Below are 15000 nucleotides of genomic sequence, written 5' to 3'. Positions count from 1 at the left end.
GCCCTGGGTAGGTGACATAAAATGGACCTAGTTGACAGCAGGTATCGAGGAGGGGTTAGTAGCCGTGTACAAAGTTGTGATCAAAGGAGAGCCAGGGGTTGGGAAAGTGGAAAAGTAGGTCAGTGTGGCTCGGTGACAAAGGAACAAGCCACAATGCTTCTAAGAAAAGTAAAAAATCATTATTGACCAAAATCATACATGAGTATGTGGGGAAGAAAAATGGTTAACTCCTCAGGGTCCCTATGGGAGGTAATGGCTCCCTGAGGCCGTTGAGGACTGACCCAAAGCCAATATTTTATTCTCTCATCAAGGCTCTTACATCTTGAGAAGTGGACAAGAGAAGGCAAAGGAAAGGGGGAGAAAAAAATCATGTCAAAATGGTTGAGCCAAGGGCCGAGGGATCCGTCTCTTAAGACAACAACAGGCATGGGATTGGTGGGGGTCTGTTTCCTACAATTAAATGACTAATAACAACAATCACTTACAACACACAAAATTGACATGAACCTGGTAAGAAAACTCACATTTTTTAACCAGCTTTATTATCAAATTTTCTTTTGACTAGACAAAATCAATATAAGAACATTATATCCTTCATGTTTCATAAATTTTCTTTTTTCATTTTTCAATTGCAACAAAAATTCTCTTCATAATACTTTATTCTTGTAGCACTTCTTGATATGAAAGAATTTCTCAACACCAAAGATTACCTTGAACATACACATCACTGTAATGTAATCCATTGCATTAGTTTTCATAAAACTAAATAAAAATATATCATTTGTGTACTTAAACAAACAAGACATTAGTATTTATCTGCATACAAGTTCAAAGAAAATGTACATTCAAAAAAACAAATAACAAACTAACAAAAAAGTACTCGTGGGAATTATAAATCAAAATCCATAAGGCTAAATATATCAGCACATTTTTGTCTCATAAAGGGATCTTTATCAATGAAGCAGTTATCCCATGTCAACATACGATGTCAGTCCATACTTAGTACAGAAGGCAAATTGCATTAGTAAAAGCACTTTCTCTCTGAGAGGGAGAGAGGGAGGGAGGGAGGGAGGGAGGGAGGGAGGGAGGGAGGGAGGGAGGGAGGGAGGGAGGGAGGGAGGGAGGGAGGAGGGAGGGAGGGAGGGAGGGAGGGAGGGAGGGAGGGAGGAGGGAGGGAGGGAGGGAGGGAGGGAGAGAGAGGGAGAGAGAGAGAGAGGGAGGGAGAGAGAGGGAGAGAGAGGGAGAGAGGAGGGGGAGAGGGGGGTGAGAGAGAGAGAGGAGAGAGACAGAGGAGAGAAAGAGAGGAGAGAGAGAGAAGAGGGAGGGTGAGAGAGAGAGAGGGGGGAAGGAGGGAGGGAGAGAGGGAGGGAGGGAGAGAGGGAGTAAGGGAGTAAGGGAGAAAGAAGAAAGAGAGAGAGAGAGAGAGAGAGAGAGAGAGAGAGAGAGAGAGAGAGAGAGAGAGAGAAAAGACAAGGACAAAAGCAGAGAGAACGAGGTTTAAAGATATCACAATTTCATGAATTTAAACAAAACTTGTTCAAAACATGCACAAAACAAACAAGCAAACAAACGTACAAAACAACAGGCTCTAAAAACATTCACTCATATCATACAAACATCTTATCAAATGTAATAAATCTATTAATGTATTAATGGCAGTGAGTGGTTTGAACGACGGAAAAAGATTCTTCCTGTTCATGCCTACAGTATGATTTTAACCTTTTTTTTTTTCTTTTTTTTTTTACTTTTTCTTTTGTGATGTGCACCTAAACTGGACACTAGAAAAATAACAAACTAAAGATTTCTTGTTTACAATATATTTGCGGGAGAAGGTCTGGAATATTAATATTATTGAAAAAAGAAAAATATTTGCAACGAGACTCTCAAGCAAATGCAAGATCCTTTTTCCATTTTCCTGTAACCATTTGAACATTTTTCTTGTCCTGAGAATAATATTTCCTTGCAGATATACATTTTTACATCTGCTTATGGCAAAGATTAAATGCCTTGAAGGCCAAGAAATGACAAAAATACACTGTTGGGGATCTATCTGCCTCAAACTAATCCTTCTGCTTTAAGTAACATTAGGATCACAGCTCTTTGGAAAGCTTGTCCGTAGGAGGGTTCAATCTCAAACCTGAAGAGAAATCAGATGATGAGGATGTGTACTCTAAACCTTTCATGTCATTTAACTCTTTCTTCCCCCAAGTTGCCTAAGTGAGAGAACAAACAACTGAATAACCAGTTGAACTGAGTGGCCAAATAACCACATGACTAAACGGTTAAGCAGAACCACGAAATGACTGAAACAACCCACTGAAAGGAGGGCTGTTTCCTGTTCAGGTTGTTTGGAATAAGCACGGAGAAACTATCAAACCTGGGATCTATGTGTAATTCCTTTGTATTGAAGTCTTGCTAAAATGTTAGGGCAATTAAGTCTACCTTTTAGAGAACTTTAGATATGCACTTAGATTTATATAGACGACCTGTGACCTGCCTTTTGTAATCTCTTTTAGAGACAACTGAAATCAAGACACTGTTACTAGCATTGTGGAAAATTTGCCTTACTTGCAACCAAACAGGCACCATTCATTCCATCTATCCCATAAATGCAATGGAAATATCACCTGCACAATAAATAATACCCTGGCAGAAAGCAACTAGGAGAGGAGAGCAGAGGAGAAGGATGGGAAGAGGAATGGAGAAAAATTAGGGGAAGTAACTGTGGGCTTTAAAGAAATTTACATTTTGCAATTTCTGAGTTCTTCTCGCATTCTCTCTTTTCATTTGAGCTTCCCTTGAAGGTTAAGAAGAGCTGTAACTTAAAAAATTGGTTTTATAAAGCAAATTAATAAATTAATTTCAGTTCTGTTGCTTATCACCAAGTACGGAAATTTATAAAAAATACTCTTTGCGTCTTTTACAAGAACATGTTTTCTCTCCCTAAGTTCTCTCTGAACTCCTGTTTTTTAAACAAACTATTGCAGCAGTTGTGGGTGAGAAGGCAACTGATAATTTATTACACGTAGCAAGCCTAATGGGCAATTCCATAATTGGAAGAAAGATGGAAAATATGTCATGAAAAACAGGCATTCATGAGAGAATTCAGCATTCCCTTTCTGTCCCTACTAAACCTTTTTGAGTTCCCACCACTACTCGCATTCTCATCAGGCATAGCTGGAAAAAGCTTGTGTTTGCACCCTAATGCTCAAGCACAGTAACATTTACAATAACATTTACATCTGCAACTTAACACACAGATATCATGAGCTTTGTCTCATCTTAAAAAAAAAAAAGAAGAAAAAAAAAAAAAAAAAGAAAAGAAAAAAATCCAATATATATATTTTTTCTTCTTGGTCTTCCATCTCTATTTCACTGAAAAAAGGGTAAATTGTTGTTAGAATATCTTCTATCTTAAAAGATACATATTTAAATCAAACATAACAAGATGGAGTAAGCTAATACATGTAATTTTCCCTTCATAAAAAAAATAATGGAGTAAATACAGTTGATCGGAATATGACATTTTTCCTAAATACTCAAAAAAGGCTGATTCCTCTCAGAAATCAGCAATTCTGCACCATACTGCTTACAAACTATGATATCAACAAGAGAATATTTACAAAAACATTTGTTTTAAAGCTCTGTATTGTCCTATTACTCTGAGATAATGCGCCTGCCTCTCATTCAATAACATAAGACAAAAAGACAATGTTGCAGACACATTGTAGACATTAAAAAATCATAATTCCAAGATCTTTTGGAATGTATATTAGTCCTGAATAAAAATAGCAAACATAAAGAAGAAGAAAAACAATAAAGAGAGATAGGGGCGAGGCAAGCACACATCAAAAACAAAAATGTTTTTCCGAGATCTGAACGGTATGAAGAACCTCTTACAACAGGGTTACGACTTAATGAGATGAGAAATATAAAATGTTAGATGAAGTGGAGTGTTGGGAACACAGCTACAGGAATCAGCAACAGAATTTAGTCACTGTAATCAACTATACAAAACCAACCCTCTGTTGAAATCATCCATGGATTATTAATATCTGCTAAAATTAACATTAGAATATCAATTAGTCACCAAAATTCAACAAATGAAGTCAGCAATGGAAATCATCAACCGAAATCAATCATCCATGGACATCATTCATCCTGGGAGATCAGTCAGTGCTATAGAAGTCCCGGCTGACAAAGAACGGCAGTCATTCTCTTGAGGGCTGGCCAGGTGCTCGGGCGGACAGATTAGAGGCAGAGGCGATGGCAGAGGGGGAGGTAGAGGTCCCCGATGAGCTTCCAGGGTGGCTGGTGATCAGGGAGTGGTTGGTTGTGATGAGAAAGTTGGCACTGAGGAGGAGCGGGTACTTGACGTCTGGATCTAGCACCATTACACGGATCTGTTAATAGGGTAATGAGAGAGAGGGAGGGGATATGAGTGTGTTCCTGAAGCCTCATGTTGATTTGAAAAAGAAGAAGAAAAAAAAAAAATACATACTCTTCCATGAACAAAAAGATCTTAACAGAAAAGTAAACATGCTCCTGTTTCTCAATTACCATAAAAATGAAAAACTCATAAAAGACATTATAACATTATCATTCTGTGATTACAAACACCTCAAAATTACAATACTCACCTCCTCATTTTTTGCAAGAGAGACTGACTGCACTCCTGTAGATTTTGTGTAAACTACTTGTTTCTGGTCATCCAGGGAGGCTACTGTCACTCTGAAAGGTTAAATACACACTTGTTATATAAAAATATGTTTGTTTACTTTTTTTTCAAGATAAGACACACATGTATATGTGCACACACAAGCGCACACACACACACACACACATACTACATACCTATACATGATATTCCTTCTCGCAGGTTGGGCAATACTGGCAATGTTCTCAGTTCGGTGATTCCTCTTAAGGCGCAGTGAGGCCCCGTCATGAGTCATGACCAGGTCCAATCCGAAGTTGTAGCCCGTCCATCGCCATATGTGTTGTCCTGAATTCCCCAGCACCCGGCCGCAACGTGTGCAAGACCGGTCAAACTCTTCCTCTGATATCTCACTTGGCCTGGTCATGGAGAGGGAGTGTGTGAGATGTAGGGAGGGAGGGAGGGAGGAAGAGGGAGAGAGGAGAAGGGAGGGAGGGAGGGAGGGAGAGGGAGAGGGAGAGAGAGAAGGGAGGGAGGGAGGGAGAGGGAGAGAGGAGAAGGGAGGGAGGGAGGGAGAGGAGAGAGGGAGGGAGACAGAGAGGGGAGAGAGGAGAAAGAGGGGGGGATATATATATATATATATATATATATATATATATATATATATATATATATATATATATATATATATATATATATATACACACTATTTTTAGAAATTTTGCAGTGAAACTTGGTGGTATTACAGCTGATGTTCTACAAGATTTTTCTCAAAATAAAAATAAAAATAAAAATAAAAATAAAGAAAAAAAAGAAATATATGATAAAGATCATGACAAAACTCACCCTCTGTCCTTGCCCTGGTCAATGCGCAACATATTGTACCACTGGTGCATGCTGGCAGGGGTCAGCCACGAGGGGGGTAGGATGCGGTCTGAATAGAGCATCTCCACATCCAGGTGGTGGTAGATCAGGTAGACGAGGCGCAGGGAAGAAAACACAGGAGAGAATTCACGTCCTTCCTCTTCCAGGAACCAGCCGCGCTCTGGGGTTTGTTGTCAGGGAGATGTGGTAAGAAGGTAAATAAAGATTCAGAGAAAGGGTAGGTGTAGAAAGACAGCTAATCAGCATGTGAAGCAAGGAAAGAAAGAGAAAGAGAGAATGAAGAAGATTAAAACAAGACCAGGAGAGAAAGAAAGTAAATATGAAGAATGGAAAAGGGAAGGGAAGGGAAAAGGTTGATCACATGTAGAAAGAATGGGGTCATTTGGGAAATGGAAAAGCCTAGTGCTTAATGGCAATAAGTGATGTGCTACTGGAGTAAGATGAATGCTCACAATGAGTAATGCTCCATCATATCATGGGTCCTTGTCACAAATACTAGAATTGTGTACATTACAAATCTCTTGACAATTACCTAGGTGACACCTAGGCTTTACCCCCTAAAAATTAACAACTGTTACTGACATAAGTATTATTTTGTCTAATATGAACAAGCTACTTCAGGAAGAAGAAGAAGAAGAAGAAGAAGAAGAAGAAGAAGAAGAAAGAAGTAAGAAGAAGAAGAAAAAGAAAGGGAAAAAAGAACTATGAAAAAAGAAAGAAAGAAAAAGTGTCAACATAAAAGACCCAAAACCAAGAGAGAAAAAAGGAAGGAAGGAAAGAAGAGAGAAAAAAAATCCAAGTAATAACAAATACGAAATCTGGACACTAACTTACCTGCCCTGTTCCTAAAGTGCTTGTGGGCTTCGAGAAAAGCTGTCTCATGCGACCCATCCCAGCTGGGGTTCAGTCGCAAAAACACCCATGCCTGCAAACATGGAGCAAGAAAGGGTCAGCCTTCTACTTACGAAGGAGAGATGATGGTTGTGATGGCAGATGGGAAAAAAATTGTGAATGAAAGCAGCAGTGATGTGTGATAATAAAAGACATTCATGGCAAGTAATAGAACAATAGTGAATGATATGACTCTTCTACATTAGTGCATAAAAAGGCATTTCTAAATTACGAGGATATTTTTTGACGTTATGCATTTTATAAAAAATCTATAAGAACAAAAGGCAACAGAATAAAATCAAACCCTAGAAAAGTTAACAACCCAGATACAACCAACACCGGTAGCAAAAGTATTACCTTGAGCATGACGTACACGCTGAATTCTGTCTGCATCACGTACAGGTGGGGGGAAGTGAGAAGTTCCGTCATGAGGTCTGAGGGGATGTGTCTCAGCGTGGCAGGGTGTTCAGTCACCTGTGGGGGGGGGAAGAGGGAGAGGGGGAAGGGGCATGGTGAGCATGAGCATTACTAAGATGAACTGGGGAGATTAATGGACGCAAACGAAGAGTGTGAATGAGAAAAAAGGAGTGGATAGGATAAATGCTTTGAGTAATGAGGTAACTGGAGGAATATTGATAGTCAAAATTAGGAGGGATAAGTGAATAATGAGAAAGAAAGATTATTCATATTAACATGTGAAAAAAAGAAACAACATTGTAATAATTAGTGTGAATGGATGATTAATGGAGAAAGAGAAGGGTACACAGAGATAGAACAGGTAACGTCCACTGTAGTTTTGCTTTGTGAATTTCAGAAGTGGTCAGCTTCCAAGGAGTCAATTAGTAGGTCCATGAGACCTCACCTGATTTCCCCCTTCCTTGAGTTTTCCAGAAAATCATATATTTGCTAATGCTATTGTTAATATTTTTATTGATATTATGATTATTATGTTATTAACAACAACAACGGAAAAAAAACAAAAAAACTATAGGCAGGACTAGTAAATGACTCGCTGATGATTAAGCACTTGCGGAACCAAATAAGGGTAAATACAATTAATAAACTAAACTCACAGTGGACATGACATGAAAGTACATGACATCCCCAACAGCAGTAGGTTAACCCAATGTCGAAGGGAAAATAGTGCGTTTCCTTTGGCAATGCTTGGTTAAATGTTTCTGCACACAGATGGCTCGGCCAATGCTTAGCCACAAAGGAGTCAATTAGTAGATCTTGCGACCTCACAGGTGAGACAGGTAGTTCGTGTAATTGGCTCATTGGTGACTTAGTACTTGTGGAGCCATCTACATGTAAAAACAATTACTAAATTCAACACACATAACTGGCAATGGCATGTAGGTACATACCATGCCCGGCGGCTTGGGTTTAATGGAAGGAGAGCGGGAGAAACAATAATAATAGCATAGACAGATAATCATGAGAAATATGATGAACCAGATGCCACCATACAAAGTAGAGTTCATGGAAAAGGTGTGACATTTATACTAAAAAGAATAACTGTGACATGAAATGTTAGAAAAAAAAGGAAAAAAAAAATCAATTAATAAACAAGAATACAAAGATTAGTAATACATATTGAGACGAAAAAGAAAAAGAAATGAAAATAACAATGAGAATTTAGTAAAATGGATAAAGAAAAGGGCAAGCTCAAAAAGAGAAAGTTAAAAAGAAAGAGAAACCTATGCTTCTGATCCCCCCCCCTTTTCTTTTGTATTTTCTGCCGAAGTGGTGGCATTTGGAAAGGGGAAGGGGAGGATTTACAAGCCTAAGGACCTTGCATGCCTTCATGTATGGTAACACTGAAATTTAAATGAAAAGCTGAAGTTCACTTTTACTACACTATGGAAATCAAAGAGAGAGAGAAATACATACAATTATAAAACCAATACAATATAATCAAAGTTAACAAATGTATCTAAATGAAAAGAAAAGAAAAGAAAAGAAAGAAAGAAGAAAGAAAAAAGAAATGCACATAAAAAAAAGAAGAAAACAGAAATTCATACCTGTGTCAATAGGTTATGTAGAAGCCACTGCTTGCACGCCTTGTCCACTTCTAAAACCCCATACCTCCGTGCTGCTTCGTGGTACTGGAGGACAGTCTGAAATGAGGGTGTAAACTGGCTTTTTTCTTTTCATTTCCTTTTGTGTAAAGTCACAGACTGAAAGCAGATTGCAGGTGGTAATTAGAACTAATGGAAGAAGAAGAAAGAAAAAAAGAAAACATCTTGGCTCTATGGCTAGGATATAATCACCTTTAAAATCTCAACTGAAATCATCCCTGAATTCACATAAAATTTGCAAATGCATTTCTAAACCCAGCATTAAAAAACATAACGACGAATCATGTACACGTGGAAAAAATTCATAATGATAAATACATAAATGCAGAATAATAATGATTTTTAAAAATCACTTGTACAGTACAAACACCCCACACTGTGCAGTCTTTCACAAAGTTTTAAGAACCTTTCCTCACCTGTAGATTAATAGTCTCCATCATGATTGAGGTGCACTGGTCGATCAGAGGGTCCATCTGTAGAAGCAGTGCTGTCGCTAACAAAGGAATCACTTGTGCTGGCTCCACCACGATGTCGTCCTTGTAAAACTGCCCCAAGGCAAGGTGTAGGGCTATGTGGGGAGAGAGTGGGGAAGAGGGGCAAGCTCTGTGGTTATTTTGCTTGTCTGTAAGCTGAACTATATGATTTCACTCATTTTTTAAGATCATTTCCTTTTCTGTCTCTCTCTCTAGGTCACACACACGTCTATTTATACAAGTCTACACATGCATAATTATACTGTAACTGAAGTGGCATTGAATAAACTGAATCTTAAATCTTTCTTACCATCAATATTTATATTATCATCCAGGATCTCAATGTTGATTTTGGACTGGTTTGTCTCAGTCCAGTTGCCTGAGAACATGCTCCCAAAATAAGGACTCTGGAAGATAAGCCACATGTAAAAGGTCTTTAAAGATCTGACTCTTTGCAAATAAAAAATTCATGTTAAAATACAGATTAATCCCCATTCTCTCCTATTTTTTCTTTTCTTTATCTTACTCTCTAATAATTTATTGACATTTACTATTGATGATATAAGCAAGTTACATCAGTATAAGTCTTTTATTTTCTCTGAAAAAGGAAATATATCAACTACGTCTTATGAGATTTTAGATTCAACTACTTTCCTCTTCAGAAGAAGGGAAACATACAAAGAAGTATGAGGAGGCATTTGTATTTTTGACATACTCCCTCTGTAAAGCAGCTTTTGTGGATATAAATCTTTTAAACTATTTTCTTTTTTTTAACTTTTGACATGTGAAATATATTACCCTCTTTGACCCCCCCCCGTGCAAAATAAGAATAACTTCTCTCGAGTCCATCTTCTTTCCAGGCTAAAAGAGACAGTGAAGGTGTCATCTGGTGATAAAAAAGAACCAAAGAAAAAATCTCATACACTTTGCTTCCAAGTAACTGCTCCTTGCACTCTAAACATTTAAGCTCCTTTTATATTAGAGCAGAGAGCATAATATACGTTCAGTGAGAACATATACATGCATAGAGATACTCAAATCCTCATTTAGACTCAAAGACACTCTACAAAAAATGCCCTTGCACAAAAGTATCCCAAAGACATGCCCACACACACAAACCAAATAACCATAAATCCACATGTACTCTCTTATACAAATCACCCTCATTCACTTATTCTCTTTCTCTCTCTATCTCTCTATCTCTCTATCTCTCTCTCTCTCTCTCTCTCTCTCTCTCTCTCTCTCTCTCTCTCTCTCTCTCTCTCTCTCTCTCTCTCACACACACACACACACACACACACACACACACACACACACACACACACACACACACACACACACACACACACACACACACACACACACACACACATACACATACACACACATTTCGACATGCACAAGCATACCTGACATAAATAAACTTTGTGTAGATGCCATTCTCTCCCCAGGGCCACGACAGTCACATCTGATGCGCATCCCTCTTCAAACAGCGTCTTGTAGATGTACTGCGATGTTGAGTTTAATCTTCTTCTAATGGAGAAAGGAAGGACAAAGTTACTTATGAAATATCTTTCTGCTGACTGACTTCCCTGTTATTCATTTTCTGTTTCCTGTACACTGCCCATGAATTCCATTTTTATTTATTTCATAACCTTATGTCATAAATCAATAGCAGGACAATCGATATGCAGTCTTATAGGTTTATGTCTTTAATGATCAGATGATACAAAGCCTAGTTTAATCTGATAGTACAATTGATAATAACTAGAAACCACAGTCCTATCATTACGCCTACTCTACATTTAACCACTTGCCGATGGGATGGTTTGTGCGTTCATGCAATGCCTATTGTGTGTTTACTTTAGTAATTGTTTTTACATAGAGATTGCTACACAGGTACTAGGTCGCCAATGAGCCAGTTACAAGAAGTACCTGTCTCACCTGTTAACCCTTATCCTTTATCTTTTATAACATTTTCTAGTATCTAATATTTCTGTTAGTAATGTCAGTAACAATGTAGTAATTATGATGTCTATAACAAAAATAACACTATCAATATTGATAGCACTAGTAAAAAAAACGTTTTCTCACTATTTTGAGGAAAGGTGAACTCACAAGGTCTACTAATTGACTTCTTAGTAGCTAAGCACTGGCAGAGCCATCTATGTGCAGAAATAATTAACAAAACAATACTGAAGCAAACGCATCATTTTCCCGTCGGCATTGGGATATATATATAACATTGGAACATTTTGTCTCACATGGAATATTATCACTATTATATAATACTGAAAACTAATACAGACCTACAGATGTGCTCTTAACTAAGTAGCTTAAATCATTCAAACTAAAGTCAGTATAATAAAATTATATGTCCACATTCAGTACAATAAAGGATTCTCTCATTCTCAATAATAAATCAAAGATTTGTATAAACAAGTACCTTTTGGGAGTGTGGAGAAGAGAATCGAAATCTGTTGCATCTTCATCCTCACTTTCCAAGTCCTCAACCTTCCGCTTGCTCCCTCCTGAGCCCATGACATGGGAACCCATTAGATGACTAATAAGGTTCCCCATTTCTCTGTAAAACACAATGCCAGTTCTTACTAGGAATCAAACCTGAAGTCCTTATTAATATTAGTAATAAGGAGTAACCAGATGTTTTGATAACATCATAGCAACAGGTCCAGTGAAAAGATAAAAGATTTGGTAAGACACAGAAAGCTATCCGCAAACAGTCACAACAGTACCATGTACTACATATGCTGCTGCAAGTGCAACAAAGCTTATTAGATTAAACTAAACTTTAGTTTTATTTAGAAGAGTTGACATCTGTCACTACTAATATCTAATGCCATGGTGATTGACATACATGAAGCTTTGCATCTACCAGACTAAAATCTAGCAAAAATGATCCATGAAGGATCTGATAAACAGAAAATAACTGAAGCTGCATACCCTACAACGCAACAGAAAGGAATATGAACAAAGTCCAGCAGCTGTAAAGTATCCAGCATAGTGGCAATAACTTTTATGAGTAATGAGCAACAGGTCACACTTGTTGGGTGAATCTTCAACTCATATCTGGTGCATACATGTATATCCAGTGAAGATACAATTAAAACCTGTCAAATGTATCTCATGTGTTGTAAAGTAGATCATTTCAATTCATACCTTTTCTGCATTTATCATAATGAACAATGTTCAAATGTACTTACAAATACTAAAATAGCCAAATGGAAAAAGGAAATGCATGATATAAATACTGCTTCTATTGAGAACATAAAGCAAGAAATAAATGCTGTATTAATCTAGTACATAAATCCACAAAATAAACTTAAAGTTGAATGAAGGCATAAAATGGGGTGATTTGTTCACCAAATAGCCATCAAAGTTCTTGTTATTTTGCTCCATACATATAAGAAATTTCATCCAAGGCAGGAAGTCAAATCCTTTCAAAGTGCAAAATGTTTTAAAAGTGACTAAAAGTATGGCAGAAAAGCCCCTGCCTGGTGTTCTGTGTATGTGTGGTGAAACAAACAAGGTGGTGATGTGTATTGACAAAAGAAGATGATACCACTCTCAATTAGGTTAAGTTAGGTTCTAGCTTATTACCCAGAAATAACGTCTATATGTGTACATTTCTATGTGTGCTGTATGCCTAACCACGAGATATCGGGTACTGCAGTAGGCGTAACACAGGCCAATGTTTTTATAGTCCTTGATTATATGTCAAAAGAAAAGAAACGAAAAGAAAAAAGAAAGAAAGAAAAAAAGTCTTTTGAAGATTTAACAAAGCTTACTTCAGATTACTTGAGGGCAACTTTTGTCTATCAGCCATTGTATGGGGATGATGCTACCTTGTTATAAGGCGGTGATTGAGGGTAGTTCTGTGTAGGTTCATATGTTTGCTTAATTACTTTAAATGATCTAATATCACCTTATATAACAACGAAATTTGATAGCTAAACACTAGCAAGAACTTATACTTCCTTAAAAATATGACTGGCAGAGATATATGATGTTAATGAAGGTAAACATCGAATTAGATAAAGTGGACAGTAGAAGTTTTCAGTTTGAAAATGGCAATATACATACAAGCTTAAATGTAGATCTGACGCCTCGAAAAATTAGATCTCTGCATGGAAATGATTATTCAAGTTAGTTTTGCTCAAAATAATGCATGAAAACTTTAATATCCAGACAACTGATAATCTATATTCTCCAAACAGCAACCCTTTACAGTTGTATTTCAAACAAAAAGATTGTTTGACTTGCCCTGTCCAATAAAATACATGACTAGTTAAAAAATGTAAATATATACTACTGTTTATTTTACTAATCAAAATTTGGTATTATTGGAAAATAGCATTAACAAAGAATCAATCAAAACTAACCTTACAGCCTTGAAGATATTTCATTAATGATTACTTTTCATTAAATAAACTTCTCTTGCAATTAAATATTAATGAAACTATTTAATCATCAAAATAGTTAAAAATAGTATTAAATAGAGGTGAAATCTACATGAATGCTGAGGGAATATTGACCAAATTCTCCAATGCACAAGCGCGGGTCTCTCATATCCGTACTGTTCCTGTTATCTTACTTGTGACATCATAGCCAGGGCCCACGATTTCATTAGCCAATTGTTTGGCTGTTAATTTAATCGCCAATGGGGAAAAAAGGCATAAAGAAACAGCCAATGAATGAACATTAGCTAAAATAGAAGCTATAAAATTCAATTTTAAAATTAGTTTTGCCATGGCTGCGGTGTGTGCAGGGTAATGTATCAAACCATACAAAGTTATAAAAGATTATTTCGAAGATGATGAGGCTAGCTTGAAACAATTATATGAACACAGAGTGCTACCCTCTGAAGTGATTTGCAAATTACACAATTTGCCTTGCACTCTGCAGCTGTTGGCAGAAATTCTCCAAAACTAAGCAGCAGAAGCAGTGCTCTTTCTCTGTCAGTGATTTCAAAGGGACAATTCTCCAATGAGCTCATGTCCCTCCATCTGAGATTATGTGCTTCATAAATCACTGGCCACTTTTGAAAATCTCAGGTGGGCAGAGCAAACCAGCGTTGACTGGAAGAGTTTCTGCTCCAAAGTAATGGTTAACTAGCTCTCCAATCAAGACCTGATAGGAGAGGACATTGTGGTCGAGATTGACGAGTCTTGCTTTGGAAAGTGGAAGTATGGGTATGGACAGGAGCAAAGCAAGAAGTGTTTCCTTATTCCCCTGATGCCTCCCCTGTTCACAAACAAAAATAAGAAATATATTCTTCTGGGAACCACAATCTATAGTGACGGTTGGTGCGCCTACCTAAGCCTTGACAAGGAGGGTTACACCCACCAACTGATTAACCACTTCAAAGATTTCACAGATCTAGATCATGATATCCACATTCAGAACATACAGAGGCTTTGGAGAGATGTCAATGAGTGGGTTAAACGTCCAGGTAATATACCTGAATACTATCACCAATACCTCTCCTACTATCTGTTTATTCACAAGTTTATCACCACAGATTTCACAATTTACTTATGGAGACTACCCGCTTAAACCCTCCTCAGTCTGAATGACCAGCCATCGCTCTTGCTCATGCAGGCCTCTATGACGCTCCCACAAGCCACTCCACTGATATCGATGACCCTCAACCCCACCCCTCCTATGCATAGGTATATTATAAGGCTTATTTTCATGGAAGTGACTATATATACACACTGTACTTCATATGTGTACGAACGACACATGCCGAGTCTGTTCATAGAGGGTTCTTTGTTTTCCTGGGTGGGGGTGCCTCCTGCAGTGTGTAATTCTCAAGTCTACGACTGACATGGGAGCACCTGATGCCAAGTCTGGCCAACACTTTCTCCTTCCGTGAATACCTGAAGGATTCTTTGATTTTCCTAGGCGAGGTTTGTGGGACTGAAGCCCCCAGGAGGGGGGTCATAGGAGGCACAGCCCTCTGCTTAATATAATATAGTGACTTAATAGGTCCTGT

At 37.7% G+C, this 15000-nt stretch overlaps 1 protein-coding gene across 1 annotated transcript in view; it reads right to left on the bottom strand.

Annotated features, from left to right (window-relative positions):
- Window positions 1-1720: 1720 nt before the first annotated feature.
- The window catches only part of gcl (germ cell-less), a 17652-nt gene continuing 4372 nt past the window's right edge, over window positions 1721-15000 (bottom strand). The window contains exons 2-12 of the mRNA XM_027369066.2: window positions 11431-11568; window positions 10394-10517; window positions 9295-9391; window positions 8928-9079; window positions 8455-8550; window positions 6788-6904; window positions 6374-6464; window positions 5501-5699; window positions 4855-5073; window positions 4641-4731; window positions 1721-4403 (exon numbers count right to left, since the gene is read on the bottom strand). Of these exons, the coding sequence (XP_027224867.1) occupies window positions 4212-4403; window positions 4641-4731; window positions 4855-5073; window positions 5501-5699; window positions 6374-6464; window positions 6788-6904; window positions 8455-8550; window positions 8928-9079; window positions 9295-9391; window positions 10394-10517; window positions 11431-11564 (1512 nt within the window). The 5' untranslated portion in view covers window positions 11565-11568 and the 3' untranslated portion in view covers window positions 1721-4211. The remainder of the gene's footprint in view (window positions 4404-4640; window positions 4732-4854; window positions 5074-5500; window positions 5700-6373; window positions 6465-6787; window positions 6905-8454; window positions 8551-8927; window positions 9080-9294; window positions 9392-10393; window positions 10518-11430; window positions 11569-15000) is intronic.

The sequence above is a fragment of the Penaeus vannamei genome, chromosome 11 (assembly GCF_042767895.1).
Source record: "Penaeus vannamei isolate JL-2024 chromosome 11, ASM4276789v1, whole genome shotgun sequence".
NCBI classification, from domain to species: domain Eukaryota; kingdom Metazoa; phylum Arthropoda; class Malacostraca; order Decapoda; family Penaeidae; genus Penaeus; species Penaeus vannamei.
This window is presented reverse-complemented; position numbering and strand designations above follow the sequence as displayed.